This window comes from Bacillus rossius, chromosome 12 (genome assembly GCF_032445375.1).
Source record: "Bacillus rossius redtenbacheri isolate Brsri chromosome 12, Brsri_v3, whole genome shotgun sequence".
Taxonomy (NCBI): Eukaryota; Metazoa; Arthropoda; class Insecta; order Phasmatodea; family Bacillidae; genus Bacillus; species Bacillus rossius.
This window is the reverse complement of record NC_086339.1, coordinates 53,466,025-53,482,877: the sequence shown is the minus strand read 5'-3', so window position 1 is coordinate 53,482,877 and position 16,853 is coordinate 53,466,025. Positions and strand designations below refer to the sequence as shown.

Genomic DNA, 16,853 nt, shown 5'->3' with positions numbered 1-16,853 from the left:
TGTCAGCCTCAGATGTGTCACCACAATCTTCAATCATGCCCGCTATAGATGATTCATCAACGTCTTCGTCCTTGTAAGCTTCAGGTGGTTCTCCATCTTTCACATTTTCATGGAGATGACTAGATATTGGAGTAAATATCTTTTCATTTCTAATGTGGTTACATCTTCCTTCCTTCGTTTGTTTTAAATTTTAAATTATTATCTTGATCTAGATCAGTAATTTTAGCATTAGCTTTTTCGCCTTCGTTCCTCTTCCGCGATGTTGTAGCCCAGTCTTCGTTATCTTTATTCATCTTATTTGTACAGGTCTTGCAATGTCTATCCAAGTAATATCTTCTACCAAAGTATTTCTGACACTGACTGCAATGAAATGGTTTTTGACAAGGACCCAAATTACACTCGCTTCTCTCATGTCGTTTAGCATTCTTTCTCAAGGTAAATACAAAAATTCTGCTAGCTTGTGAACTTCTCTTTGATGTGCAAAGTTAGAGTTTTAGTACAAGCCAGATATTTTTTTTTCGTTTTTATTTTTAATTTTTTATTATTTCTTTTTGTAATTTTATGATATCAAAGAAAACTTGTGGTGGTTTTCTCCGTGTGCTTCCGATTATTCTTGTCAATATTATGGTGGTTTTCTCCGTGTGCTCCCGTTTATTCTTGACAATATTTTGATGGTTTTCTCCGAGTGCTTCTGGTTACAGATGAGAAATTGATCTCTGCATGAAGGATTTTTTTACTTAATGAGGCATGTCATTTTATTCAAGGTTACATGTAATTAGTGAATTTCTGCTACTTAATCAACACTTGTATTATTTTTATCAAGTGGAAATTAAAAAAAAAATATCATTACTCAGACAAAAAATAATCTCTGAGAAATCTAAGAAGCACTAACACGAAGGACGAACTTCCTTCTCCTTGGAGTCTAGCGAAGCCATCCTTCTTTTGCGATCGTTAGTGAGCATCCCGCATCCCGCATAAAAGAACTAAATAATATTTACCTGCAAGTAACATGTGGCGACATCTGATGTTGAAAAGCAGAACTACTTGCATCAATTTGCTTTGCATTAGATAACTTAATTCTTGCTGATGAAATAATTAAAAAATTCTATTTCAGTAATATATCTAATTTAAAACTCTTAGTTTGCATCTGGCATTAGTCTCAGTAACTAATATGAATCCTGATTCGGGATTTGTTGCTGTATCAAAACGTCATCACTGTAGATACTGTAGCAAGGTGTTTACCTTGAGAAAGAATGCTAAACGACATGAGAGAAGCGAGTGTAATTTGGGTCCTTGTCAAAAACCATTTCATTGCAGTCAGTGTCAGAAATCCTTTGGTAGAAGATATTACTTGGATAGACATTGCAAGACCTGTACAATTAAGATGAATAAAGATAACGAAGACTGGGCTGCAACATCGCGGAAGAGGAACGAAGGCGAAAAAGCTAATGCTAAAATTACTGATCTAGATCAAGATAATAATTTAAAATTTAAAACAAACGAAGGAAGGAAGATGTAACCACATTAGAAATGAAAAGATATTTACTCCAATATCTAGTCATCTCCATGAAAATGTGAAAGATGGAGAACCACCTGAAGCTTACAAGGACGAAGACGTTGATGAATCATCTATAGCGGGCATGATTGAAGATTGTGGTGACACATCTGAGGCTGACATGATTGAGTACTGTACTGAAGCACCTAAAGCAGGCAAGATCGAAGACTGTGATGGCGGTCTGAGACCAAAACGATGGAAACGACGTAATAAAATAAATTATCCTGATCAAGTTTGTGATGCTGACATGATTGAAGACTGTGGTGACACATTAGAAGCTGGCATGAACGAAGACTGTGCTGACATATCTAAGGCTGACATGATTGAGTACTGTGCTGAAGCACCAAAAGCATGCAAGAGCGAAGACTGTGATGGTGGCTTGAGACTAAAACGATGGAAACGTCGTAATAAAATTAATTAACCTGATCAAGCTTGTGATAATCACTGGCAAGATGACGACAGTGACCTCGTGGTTGGTGTTGAAACGATAGACACCAGAGATAATAATATTTATTATAAACATGCAAGGATGATGAACGCAGCAGAAGAGATTGATTATACCTCATGGGAAGATCCTAACATATTGGTTGACAGGCTACGACTACTACATGGATCGCTTTGTGCAGGAAACTATTCGAACATCAAAGAAATATCCTTCATACTCAAAGAACTGAGGGAAGCTGGCTACATACAATAATGGCTTAAATTAAATGTATGTGTATAAACTTGAAGATAAATTAATATACTTTTTTTCTTTCCAGATAGTATCTACCATTTAACGAAATCTGATTTCTAAATAAAACTTATAACTGAAAGGTGTAAAAAACTTTACCAGTGCCAGTCAAAATGTATACTAATAAAGTCATGTCAGTAATCATGCCAAGTTCGATAAGAAAAGTAATTGGAATCAGTTGGAACCAATTGAAGATGGTGCTGTTAGGGCATTTGGAGCCTTTTTAAGCATTTGGAGCCTTTTGGAGCTGTTGGAGCCATTTGGAGCCTTTGGAGCCTTTGGAGCTGTTGGAGCCAAATGGAGCATTTGGAGCTGTCTTAAGCATTTAGAGGCTGTTGGAGCATTTGGAGCCATTTGGAGCTGTGTTAAGCATTTGGAGGCTGTTGGAGCATTTGGAGCCTTTTGGAGCATTTGGAGCATTTGGAGCATTTGGAGCATTTGGAGCTGTTGGAGCTGTCTTAAGCATTTGGAGGCTGTTGGAACATTTGGAGCCTTTTGGAGCATTTGGAGCATTTGGAGCATTTGGAGCCATTTGGAGCATTTGGAGCTGTCTTAAGCATTTGGAGGCTGTTGGAACATTTGGAGCTTTTTGGAGCGTTTGGAGCCATTTGGAGCTGTTGGAGCTATTTGGATCATTTGGAGCTAAATGTTTATAAGATTGCTGGCTTTCGCAAGTGATTCTGTAGTAGGATAGAAATTGTGTAATAAATATTATGTTTGTAAAAGACTTTGTGGGGTTCTATTTCTCGAACCTTACACTTTTCTGGTACTTAAATTTAAGTTGTTTTGTATCGGCCAGGGATCGAACCAATGATCTTAGTCGATCTAATCAATCAGTATATATATTACAAATTTATTTAATGAATTTAGAACTTTTTCCCGAATCTCTAACATTACAATTACGAATTTCCAATATGGTGGTCTTGATGTCTGATAGGATGATGGTAGTAGAGGATTTAAGGTCTCTTTAAGAATGTTGAACATGGTTTATTGAAATTATTATTTTTTTCATAAAATTAAACATTATTGCATCGATCGAGGATCGAACCAAGGACTGGATTGGATCGAATCGATATGTAAGTTAATGAGTGATTTATTTAATGAATTTTGGATTTTTTCCCGCTTTTCTAGCTACATTATTACATGATTTCAAGATGGCGGCCGAATTTCAAGATGGAGGGGGCACCTCCGTAATTAATGATTACTGCACTGTAGCGGGTTAGAATAAAATCATCCAGATGGAAATGTACTCTATAGTACAAGTACACACACACACAAGATGGCGTACTCCAGCAGGTGGTAGCTCCTGGTAGCATGTACTGAACATACAATGTCGGATCCATGATGGTCGACAAGGACAAAGTTAAATTTCAAGGACAAAGTCAAATTTCAAGGTCAAGGTCAAATTTCAATGTCAAGGTCAAATTTCAAGGTCAAGGTCAAATTTCAAGGTTAAGGTCAAATTTCAAGGTAAGGTCAAAGGTGTGGTGCCCAGATAATTATACTAACATGGTATCAGCACACTCTAGCAGACGAAAACAAGATGGTGACCTCCAGCGGGTGATTTCAAGATGGCGGCCGTCACGAAAAGTGCAACGGTGGTTTTAAGGATTTTTTTATTATTTAATTAGGTTGATTGATTTTTTAATGATTTTTAAATTTTTTCCCGTATTTCTAGCATTAAAATTACGGAATTTCAAGATGGCGGACATGACGTCATGCTCACTGGCGATATATATGCTTTGAAAAAAGTGGTGGGAGTCAGCATTCCAGCAGCCACTGTGAGGGTTGGATTGGTCGCCATTTTTTAATTTTTTTGCCTTCGCCGGGTTCGAACCGCGGACTCCGAGCTCCGTGTCGTAAATGCTTGTTTTTTAAAATATTTTATTAAAAATTTTATTAAATGAATTTTTTTATAAATTTAAATTTTTTTTATTAAAATCGGATAATAAATAAAGGTTTTAAAGATGGCGATCGTAACTGAAATTGCAACGGTGACCTCATCATCCAATATGGCGGAAAACACAATGCCAGAATTTTCTAGAAAACAAAATGACATCATACAAAATGGCGGATCCAAGATGGCGGATCCAAAATGGCCATTGGGGTCAAGGTCAAGGTCAAAGGTCAAGGTCACAACCATCCAAGATGGCCACCGTAACGTTAGAGATGGACGTGACATCAGAGCTCGGTCAGCTCCTCGCTCCTCACCCAGGACCCAGTTTCAGGAGCCCCTATTATATACTACTTTTGATCTTTTGGATCAGGAATATTCCAGACATCAGTATTCTGCTAGTCGCGTTTACAATGTCGATGAAAGTGGTCTTAGTGTTGTGCAGTCTAAACAAGCTCACATTGTTGGTCTGAAAGGAAAGAAGCAGATAGGTTCTCTTACAGCTGCGGAGAGGGGAAGACTTGTCACCATTGTTGCCTGCATGAGTGCTGGAGGGGATTTAGTCCCTCCGATGATGATATTTCCCCGTAAAAACTGGACCCAGAGACTAATGAAAGGTGCTCCTCCAGGAGAAATAGGAAAGTGCCACCCATCAGGCTGGTGATCTTTTCACTGAATGGTTAGATCATTTTATTAAACATGTGAAACCGTCTGCCGAGGATCCTGTTCTGCTCATACTGTATGGTCATAATTCTCATACCCGGAAAATGGACGTAATCCTGAAAGCAAGAGAGCATCACTTCACCCTTTTGTGCTTACCTTCTCACACAACCCACAGGCTCCAGCCTTTGGACCGAACCTTCATGGGTCCATTGAAAACTTTTTACAGTTACGAAATAAGACAAGCCCTCCGTTCAGGTGGTTTGGATGTATATGACATTGCGGAAATGTTTGGAAAAGCCTATCTGAAGGTTCAGAAAGGTGCTATTGCTGTGAGGGGTTTTAAATGTATGGGAATATATCCCTTTGACAGACAAGTTTTTGACGATGCTGTCTTCGTTGCCTCTGCACTAGTAGCAGAAAATCCTGCGGACGAAAGCAATGAACAATGTAGACCAGCTCAAGACACTGATGACAGAAACGTAGATGAAGTCAATCCTCCTCAGATCGAAGAAGCAGAAGCACATGGAATAGAAACTGATGAAGTAGGTCGTGAGTGTGTCTCACCAAAGCCAGGTCCTTCGAAAGCTATGGATCCATCAACGCCTGGTCCATCAACACTTCAAGCCTACATCACCCCAGAAGACATCTCCTGTTCCAGTTTTGAGCAAGATGACGTCAAAGAGAGGCCGTAAATCACTTTCAGCAACTGTTCTTATAGCTTCTCCATATAAAGATGGGTTGCAGCTTTCAATGGATAGGATAAGGGCTACTAAGAAGGCGACTGCTGCAAAAGAACTTGTTAAAACAAAAAAAAAAAAAAAAACAGAACAAGAACACACAGAGAGCTAAGACTTCAGTCAAGTTCAACTACACATGAAACAGGCAAAGTAGCTTCACGTGTGAATCACAAACAGAAGAGAAGGAGAAGCGAATCTTCAGAAAGTTCTTGCGAAGATGTTCTCAGTTTATCTTCAAGAAGGTCAACGATAGAACAAGTTATTGGTGAAGATGCTCCTGAAAAAGAAGATGCCGAGTATTTATTTTGTTCTGAGACCTTTACGATGTCTAAACCAGGAGAACTCTGGGTTCTGTGTAACATGTCACGAATGGGCCTACAACTTATGCAGTAGATGTGATAGTGAATTGTACATTTGTGATTTTTGTTGAAATACCCAAAACGCTTGATGATCCAGTAAAATTAATTTTAGGTTTCATTAGAATTAAGGTGAGAGCTAATTATTTAACATCTAGGCCCCTTTTTCTTAATTTTTAGTGCACATTTATTATAAGGCCTTCCAGAAATTTAAATGCCTGTGGCTTCTATATGATTATAAATAATGTGAAATTTTTTGAGTGAATTGGAATTGCTTCATGATGTGTATGGGGTCAATCTGTAGGATAAAAACTACAATTTTGTGATGAGTTTTTCACATTTTCAGTTATGGTCCATATTACCACCCCACTTCTGCAGACTCAGTATTTGCAAACAATCGTTAAATGATGTATAGCTTCACTATGATTGTAGATATAAAATTCAATCTTCTTCCTGTGTTATTTTAGATCAATACATGACAATTTGCAACTTTCGCCCAACGTTTACTTTTAAACATACTTGTTCCTGGAAACCAACAAAAAAAGTGGTCCATATTCCCACCTTCTCCCTATATATAAAAAAGTACAACAAACATATTCTTTATTTCAAACATGCTTTGTATGCGAGATCTCAGTTTGTTTGAGATCTTTACTATCAAAAGTCCGACTTTCAACTGACAACTGCGGCAATGTTACAAGTTATCGCTATGAATTTCACCCCCGACAAAGCTGAAAATAAATTGAAAATCCTAAACTGTAACCGAAGTTGAAAACTCAACACAGTTTTTAAAAAATATGCGCACTTTTATACGAAGCTCCCATTTAACACAATGTCAACGATGGGTTCAACTACTACTAGCGCCGTTAGTTCGCAGGTCGCCGTGAGCTTCACTACGTGTGCGGAGAATAAAGGCAAGTCATATGATCGTGGTCGTGACATCATGCAGCGAGATCGTCGACAGCTGACGATCGCTGCTGACGAAAATGTGTCGGGGAGGTGTGGGGAAGGTGACTAGGAGGGCACGACCACTCTCCGAATGCCCACCATAACTCCTAGCTCTCGAACATCACAGTGACTATGGGAGCGCGGCGTGTGTTCTGCGCAGAGCCGTGCCGGCGCCGAGACCTCCAGCGACTCGCTTCGGGGGGACCAGGCCCTGTGTACCCGCCTCGACGACCCTCCAGGGTGAGTGCCGCGCTCCTGAGGGACCACACTGGACCCGCTCATGTGGCTTCTCAAGTCACATACCCCCCTGCGCGCGCTACTGACTGTGTGACGTAGAACGGAGTTTGTCTATGTTGTCGTTATTTGACAGAATATTTTTTTTTAAGTTTATCGTTACACTTTCTCTCGACACTGGTTTAACGGAAATGTCTCCTAGGAAAAACTTTGGGAGACTGGTGGATATTTTAGTTTTAAATATATAAATAACAAATGTAATTTCGTCTATATTTTTGCACCTATTTATTTGACTTTTATAGTTACTGGAAACTCAGCCAACAAATCTTTATAACAATAAATATGATAAAGAAGTTAGTTCCTTGACATACATAATTTGACTAATGAATTATTAGACATTACAATGGTGGCTAATACACAAATTTGATTACTATTCTTTTGTAGGGTCGACCCTTTGTAAAAATATTACGAGATGACTTCCACCATAGTTTACAATAAGAATAAACAATTAACAATAAGAATAAACAAATAACGATAAGATTAAACAATCCCAGAATAATAATGATTGGCATGTCGTGTAATTAAAGTTCTCTAATTATCGAATTTTGGCATGTTGGAGGTCTAATGGAGAATTTGGAAATATAATGATTCACGCTGTAGTTGGACTACCAGGGCGCCATAGCAGTCCTGGGTCCGAGGACGGGAAAAAAGCACGTGGTCGCAATGCTTGCTCCGGCTCTTGAACCCTGCCTGTGAACAAGCAAAATCAAACATGATTAGACCTGGTTCTCAGACAGTCATTAAACTGGCAAAAATGGCCACAAAAATGGTGATGGTCGGGGAAGAGCAAGGTTTTCGAAACTCACTAAAAGAGAGTGTAGCTTGTAGCACTCAGCAAGTGTGCCTGCCGGGAGGTGAGCGAAGATAGTCCCGAAACAGCGCGGTGGTTGACGTGGACACACTCATGAAAGATAGGAATTAGAATTTAGCAAAATATAAAAATCTCTACATAGGAAACACAGACTGACTAATTAAGGTCTAAAAAAATTAGGGAAAACATCCCTTTACGAGACGACTTCAATCTCGTATGACGGCAGAAGTGAAGTCTTGTGTGGGCTGGCCGAAGACGCGAAGAGGTCAGTCTGATAGCGCGGCGCGAAATCTCTGCGAAGCGGGGGCGACTCATAGTTAAAACAGGCACTTGCTTTGGAAAGAAAAGGAAGGGGGGGGGATGGTTCTGAAGATTTACGAGGGGGTGATTGAGAAATATTGACTTCGATATCTTGACATTGGTGTTAGTGGCCGAATGCAGCGCGACCTACTGAGGAGTGTCTGAACCAAGAAGAAATCGAATAGTGCATCTCTCGCACAAGGCTCCTTCTAAAGCATGGAGCTTAAGGAGGAGAAGAGTGGGGTGCTCTGGTGACATGCAGAAGAATTACAGGGCCCTGCTTGTGGCGTCAGTCATCAGGAGGCAGGCATTTAGCGGGCATTCAAACACCCCGGGGAAATAACTCGCAAATCCGCTGCTAGAGGGCAGATACGATACTTTTGGAGACCTATGGCTAGCCTTGACTTAGGCAGGGGTTAGTGGCTGGTCAGTGCTCTGGGCAGTATTCACAGGGAGGTGGAAACCGCACGTCGGTGGGAAATTAACTCTACAGAGGCCGTAGACATGCCAGGATGTTAAGTAAAACGACTCGTGATCATGTCTTAGGGTGCTCGCGTCAGGTGGACTCTTAGAACCGAGTTGCTCTGATAGCTTGCAGGGCATAGCAGTTATTGTAATGGCTACAGGAAGAATTACAGGCGACGGGCGGGCATCAAAGCGGGGATAAGACGAGACACATGCTGGCTTGCAAAGACTCGGCACAAATCAGATCTGGTGCTAGGAACAGATTGGGGAGACTAACCTGACAAAGGTTAAGTGGGAGTGTGCAGAAAGCGGAAAAAGTTTAAGTTTTAGTAATAAAATTAGTGGTAAAATTATGGTTCAAAATTCAGTTTTAAATTTGTTGTCAAAAATGATAATGGGCGGCACAACGTGAAGGTTTTCTGTTTTGAATCATTGTTATGTTTGTATTGTACCAGGTTGTTGTTTGTCTGTATTTACTTTTCTTGTTGTAACTGTCTATTCATTTTCAGCTCACCAGATTCGTCTATGCTATGATATTGTCCTAATTCCTTCAACGGAATTCTCTGTACTCTCGATTCATTTAACATTTGTAATAAGGTGTTTTTGGCTGTTTTTTTCCCCTGTATGTTTGTGTATTTATATTTTGTTTTTCTGTTCTTCAAGTTTTTCTGTTCTTCAAGATTTTCCTATGACACTCAGTGAAAACTAACAATGGCGTATGTCCAACATAATGTTTGAAATCAATCTTCTCCTTCGCAAGAAAAATTCAAAAACATATTCTGTCGTTGTGTTCTGGTTCAGCTAAGTAGCTGGCAATCAGATTATTCCGAACTTACGGCCGGCATTCTCACATTACCCTCCCACATATGCGCCCTAATAGAGTAGGGTGGGAGTACCATTCCAATTAGTTTTTCTTATACATTCCACAGCTTATTTGAAGAAACAGAACTGTTAGTGATCGTTCCCTTTTCTTTGATCGGGAGGAAATGAGAGCTTTGACAACAACCAGCAGTTAGGGCCCCCAACCCAGCATAGTCACTGCCTCAGCCTAATACCACACTCAGATAACCAGACTGTTGGCTGTGTCCTGAGCCCTAAGACTATATCAGAACTTCTGGCCCCTTCCCCGATCTCCCACATCACGCTGGGACCCCTCAAAACACCCAGTGAACCCGTGGTCCGGTGGAGGTCTATCCAACCTCTGCCAGCTGTCCAGGCTAGTACCGGAGCTGTGTCATCGCTCACCACGTCGACTCCCCATCGGGCTAGAGAACCCTTAGAGCCTGCTCCAAGCGATCGGAGCACCACTACCAAGTACAAGTCCATCACAATCATAATCCAGGGCCTTGGAGAAAACCTCAGCGGAATACCATTCAATCTTTCATGGATTATTTCCATCCTACTACCAACTTGGCGTCGAATCGGCAGACCGTTCGCCAGCAGGCTAACCGACCGCCACTCTTCAGAGTTACTCCACTGGATGTCCTCGTCTCCTCGGACTATCCTCCGACCTGCCGTACCTTGGCTCGTTAAATTTACAGCTGGTTAAGGCTCGGAAGCGCCTGAAATCTTCCGGCGGCGATCGCAGGAAGCCCTGGCTAGAAATGGTAACCAACCGTGCGTATGCTGGAGGGCCTCGGGGTTACCTCGGTACCTCCCCCGACCACTGGACTAGGGGAACATATCACATCTAGGCGAGCAGTTTACAGCTTTTTTTTTTTTTTTTTTTTTTTTTAGCCCGGATGCAACCGAACATTTCGGTGCCTTTCTCGGTCCATCCATTCCCATAGGACTGATCCATTCACTATGGGGCCCTGTGGGGCCGAGATGCCGAGGCTCGGCAGTCGAACCACCTAGAGAGGTTTCAAATGCAACTGCTGTTGCCTGCAGATTCAGCCAATTCACCATTTCTGATCCCATACATGCAATTGAGTATTAACTGCGGCAGGGTATCGCCTGGCATTGTCCTCTTTAGTTAAGGCGATGCTATGACCAGAGGTAGAGGCTACCCATCCCAACAATATTCACCTCGATTCGCCCCCAACAGCGGTGCCCATGTGGAGGCAGAGGATTGCCACTTTGTGCGGAGAGGCTATGTAATCGCATTTTGGCACCCATTCCGCGAGCCTGTTGGATCATGTCTCGGATACTAGAGCCGGAAACAGCTCCGACACCTCAGGGGACAATCAGGGTCAGGTCCACCTCTTTACAAGTGCCTTTACAGTCCATGGGTCGCTGCGGTCTCGTAACTTACATCTCCTATCGGTGCAGGGTGTATTCGGCTCAAAACAGAAAAGTATGGGGAGAGGGATTTTTGGAATTCAATCGCTTTCATGTGGGGCGAGAGTCCAGGTGCAACCAATAATAAACAATAACAAAAGGAAAAACACATTTATTTGAAATAAATATATTTGAACAATAATTTTTGAGGGTTATTTACAAATATTTAAATCCAGCACCTTACTACTTGTTTTGCGAAAACCAATTGACAGTTAATATTTATTATGGCTAACCTATTTAACTTACATTATTTTAACCAATAGTGTTTCTTAGTCGCGTTTAACAACATTCATTATGTAAAATTTGGTTTATAATATTTATGTTTAAGTTTTCTTTAACTTCAGATGTGGAGGAGTAACCAACCCACTTAAACATCCGCACGGTTATGCCTTCGCCACTTGCAACAGTGTTTTTTTGCACAGAATATCACTATATTAACTATTAAAAAAAATATCAAAATAAAAATATTTTTTGGTTGTATGTAAAATTCCACATCAAAAACTGTGGGTACATATGAAGATCATGAAAAAGATGCAGAAATGAACATATGTTTGTAATGCTTCTGTTAATCGTCATAGCTGTTAAGATTTTCTATTGGATAAGACAGTTCATTGATATGTAGAATGCTGTGTTGGCGTCTGGATTCACAGTCCACAACACAACTTAGTGCATAAAGGGAGTGCATGTGAGTGTTCAGTTCTGCATGTCTTTTGTGCTGTGCTGTTGGGCAGAAACTCCACTCAGTTTCTTGTGTATGCACCTTTGTACCTAACCAGTTCGCTACAGGACACACGGTATCCACTTTCCCAGTACATGTTATGAGACATGTAACGGTGTTGTTTCCTTTTTCCGGGGTATAATTCCAGTTATTTCACAATGTTTTAGTGTGTATATTTTCCACCATTTAAATGTTATTGAATCTCGTATAGCAGAGCATTACTCATGGCAGGGATCCAGTGTGTATCATAATGCAAGGTAATTTTCAAGCGATTAATATAATATTTTCTGGATATGTGTGTATTCATTAGCAGTTCAGCCTCCCCTACAGTGGATGCATATGAACCATCTAATATTACATGTATTTTATATATTAGATAAATTTACTACGTAAATTTTCAGGATATATCAAAATTCCTATTTCTCACTTTGAAGGGGTTGAAAGGGGACCGAAAAGAGAAAATTTTGCTTATTAACTAATTGCCATAAACGTAATGTTTCCTCGCTTCAAGCCAAAAACCACCACAGTGGATGTGAGCAAAGTACTGTATCATAGTACTCAGGTACAATGTTTATATCGAAGTGGGGAGGGAGAGAAGGTCACAACATCAATCATTTATTGTAAATGGATGCAAAATCACTGCAAAACAATGTACTTATTCTCCTCTGCTTATTGATGTTAAGGACGCGGGATGTCTCCCCAAAGTGGTAGGTGGCTTGTAAGGGAAAATCAGTACTTTTCTGGACAGGTGCTCCTATACTCGGTGCCTCTCTCAAATTCTCAATGTATGTAATCTCAATGTAAGTTTCGTCATTTTTTGCCCCTTGGGAAAGCTGTAGCAAAAAGTGAGAAAACTCATTTACATAAAAAAGACAATATCTCCTGGATTCACGACGGGACGAGCGATAGTAGATGAGAAATAGCGCATACCCAAATGCTGAAGAATAGAGATAAGCAGTAGACCGACGTGAGTCGAGTGCAAACCAGTGTGGCAGAAAGACGTGTGCTGGAAGCATGGCCGGAAGTGAAGTGAGTGCTTTCGGGCACAGAAGAAGAGCAAGAGGCTGGGCGAAAAAATTCCCGAATTTGTTGTTTTTAGCAGGACGGTTTCTTGAAATTGATTTCACTGTACGATAAATGTATATATGTCGGTATTAACTAAGTGTAAAAATAGCCATTGATGTGATAAGACTTTGATTTTTTTACGTGATAACGTCTTTTAAATCGATGAACGCCAGCTCCACGCACGAAAAAGCATGACACATTGTCACGTTCCGCCTGAGCCGAGCATGCAAAAACCGGCCAACCACCGTGCGAGAAAATCTTCTATAATATCAAACAGTTTAAGGCGGGCTTTTTAACTAATTGTTCCAGATTATATTCAAACAATATATTTGAATTAAATTTTGCAAAAACCGTAAATAATATTTGAAAATTAAAAAGTATGCATTTTTTCATCAATGTTCTGTTATGACGTTATCACGTGAAGTTATCGTTTGTAAACCGACTTTACAGACAACCCCTATTGTTGTTGTTGTGTTTATTAAAGTGTCCTTGTGAGCAAGATGCCGGGGTGCCCCCGGTGTGTCGCAGTGACGCGCCCTGCTCCTCGCAGCTGGTCCCGCTGGGCGCCGGCCGGCGCGGGCACGTGTGGCTGGTGCACAGCCGGGGCTGCAGCTACGCCCTCAAGCAGCAGGAGGCGAGTGCAGAGAGCGCGCGCGAGCTACGGGCGCTGCGCCAGGTGGCCGGACTGCCCTACGCCAACCAGCTGGTGCGCACCTACTCGCGCGGCGGCCGGCAGTGCCTGGTGCTGGAGCTGTGCGCGCGCGGCCCGCTGAGCGACGTGCTGGCCCGCGAGGCGCCCTCGCTGAGCAGGCTCGCCGCGGAGCTGATAGTCGCGGTGCGGCAGCTGCACGCGGCCGGCCTGTGCCACAACGACCTCCACGCCGGCAACATCCTCGTGCGGGACGACGGCCACATCGCGCTGGCTGACCTGGGCTCCAGCTCGCGCCTCACGGAGCGCGGCGCCGAGAGGGACGCCTACAAGGTCATGCTCGTGCTGGGAGAGGCTCTGGGGAGAGTCTGTCCAGACACCTCCGGCACGAGCGACCTCCGCAGTCTGCTCGGGCGCATGGAGCGCTACCTGGGCGCCTGCTCCCGGAGCTCCTCCGTGGACCACTTCCTCCAGAGCCTGCAGGCGGACAGGTGCTTCAGGACTGTCGACTGGGAGGCTGTGTGGACCAGGCGGTCTGACGGGCCCTTCCGCAGCTCTCCGGCCCGTGCCTCCGTGTGAACCCCCTCCCTCAAGGAGAGTCCCCTGTTGTCGGCAACTAACCTGTGACAGGTTCTGTGAGGTTTTTACACTAAATACTTGGTCGGATATCAAATAATACAAATTATGAGAGATATATATTTTTATGCATTTCTACTCTACGATGTTTCCTATTAACAGGTTTGTTAGTATCTATAGTTCTAAATTTTGAAGTTCATTTATTATATGAGTTGGGATTTAGTTCTTTTAATTATTTACAGTATGTACCTAATTAATGATTTTATCACTTCATCAATTTAAATATAAATTAGCATAATTTTAGGTTATTTCAATTAAAATTAATTGATTTGTCACTTTATATTTTAAATTACATGTTTGCAACATATGGCGCACATTGTTTTGATAAAATTTATAACGAAATTTCTTAGATAAGAATTTTCTGGTTATTACTGTTTTATTTCTGTGTGTTAGTCATATATACTCTTTTAGTTTAAGATGATTTTTTGTTGTGCTTCTCTTAGTTATTTTATTACTATGATATGATATCTAAGTATAGTGTATTTATAAAATATTTATTTTTAAATTCTAATATTCTAACGCGGCGGTTTATTTATTGAACTTCTAATTTAAGTGTTTTTCAATTGTATCGTTCAGCAAGGGTGTGTTTTAATGTCATGAGTTACAACATTGTAACAATTATGTTTCTGGTTTATTATAATCAAAAGTTATGAACATTTAAGTATCTTACTTTTAGTAACATGGAAGGACCTTTCTTTTTTCCTAGTTAGAGTTTACGATTAAATAAGACTTCTAAGTTAAGTGGATAAACATTGTCTTTCTTAGTTCCATATTTTACCTTATAATGGATAGTAGTATGTAAATGGGCATACTGAAACTGGCTTCTGGCTGAGGTGCCTGAGGTGCCAACCGCCATCTTGGATTGTGACGTCACGGCGGCCATCTTGGATGGTTGTGACCTTGACCTTTGACCTTGACATTGTATTTGACCTTCAAAATGTGTCAAAATTCTCCAAAATTGGGCAAAATTTGCCCAAAATTCCTCAAAATTTCCATTTTTGTGGAAAAAAAATTCCACCAAAAAATCTGAAAAAATTAAAAAAATAAAAAATTTCTCTTTTCGAGGGAAAAATTCCCGTTTCGAGGGAAAATTCCCCGTTTTTAGTCCTTAAAAATCCCGGTGGCTAGAAATGTCCATATAGCGGCTTAAGCATCCATGTCCACAGCCACAGATAAGCCTCTGACATCATATTGGATGATGAAGTCACCATTGCAGTTTCTGTTACGACCGCCATCTTTAACTTTTTTATTTATTATCCGATTTTAATGATTTTTTTTAGAAATTATAAAAAAATTCATTTAATAAAAATTTAATAAAATATTTATAAAAAAATATACTTTTACGACACGGAGCTCGAAGTCCTCGGTTCGAACCCGGCGAGTGCAAAAAAAATTAAAAAGGCGACAGGCTCCTTCCCTCACAGTGGACGCAGTCAGACTGACCCCCAACACTTTTTTTCAAAGTATATATATCGTCACCTAGTATGACGTCATGTCCGCCACCTTGTCTTCGATGCTGGAAGCCATCATCATCAATGTATCGTCGGCGAGAGTGCGCTGACGTCATGTTAGTTTAATTCTTACCCGCTAGAGTGCAGTAATCATTTATTACTAAGGTGCCCGCCATCTTGAAATTCGGCCGCCATCTTGAAATCATGTAATAATGTAGCTAGAAAAGCGGGAAAAAATCCAAAATTCATTTAATAAATCACTCATTAATTTACATATTGATTCGATCGATTCCCGTCCTCAGTTCGATACCCGATCGATGCAATAATGTTTATTTTATGAAAAAATAATAATTTCAATAAACCATGTTAAACTTTCGTAAAGAGACTTTAAATCCTCTACTAACATCATCCTATCCGACATCAAGACCACCATATTGGAAATTCGTAATTATAATGCTAGAAAAGCGGGAAAAAATCCAAAATTCATTAAATAAATTTGTAATCCATATAATGATTGATTGGATCGACTAAGGTCCTTGGTTCGATCCCTGGCCGATACAAAACAACTTTAATTTTAAAAAATACTAAAAAAGTGTTAGGTTTGAGAAAATAAAAACACCACAAGTTCTTTTAAAAAAAATTTATTACATAAATTCAATACAATACTACAAGTACAAAAAAAAATACTGACAAATTACCAAAGCCTTTTGGATTCCTCGTTTCAAACAGTCTTCTTATTGTACGGACTAAGCCTTCTACATGACTTTAAATGTCTATCCGATCCGTTCATTACCGCAGACAGAGACGGACTGAAGTTCATATCACCAGGGTCTTACTTATATAGACTCAGTACAACACATGAGTCAAAACAAGAATCATGTTCATTATACTCACACTTAACTTTCTCGGAGCATTTTTTATAATGAAGATGTAATCTATCAAGACGTGAAATTAGTTTTTTGCACTTATTGCACTGAAATTGTATTCTTTTAACATTATTAGAACAACTGCTTCTTTCATGTCTGCGAGTATTTGAGGTGATAGTAAATGATGCGTCACAGTATTTGCACTGACGCAATGTACGCTCTTCATTAGTTGAAGAATCCATTGCTGACGATGAAACTTCGGATGATGGTGGTATCACATCTGTTGAAATCTCCTCCAATGTTGACGCCGTCGTTGCCAACGGGATCTGCACCTTCTCCATCGTAGCTGTCGTCAAGGTTCCCGTAGACGATGGTACAACCTCCGAGTTCGACGTTAAAGACGGTAAAGATGCCATCGAGGTCTCAAGAACAGCT

At 40.7% G+C, this 16,853-nt stretch overlaps 1 protein-coding gene across 1 annotated transcript in view; it reads left to right on the top strand.

Annotated features, from left to right (window-relative positions):
• Positions 1 to 14,174, top strand: part of LOC134537215 (uncharacterized) — a 58,730-nt gene extending 44,556 nt beyond the window's left edge. The window contains exon 3 of the mRNA XM_063377479.1: positions 13,345 to 14,174. Coding sequence (XP_063233549.1) covers positions 13,345 to 14,044 — 700 coding nt within the window. The 3' untranslated portion in view covers positions 14,045 to 14,174. The remainder of the gene's footprint in view (positions 1 to 13,344) is intronic.
• The last annotated feature ends 2,679 nt before the right edge of the window (positions 14,175 to 16,853 follow it).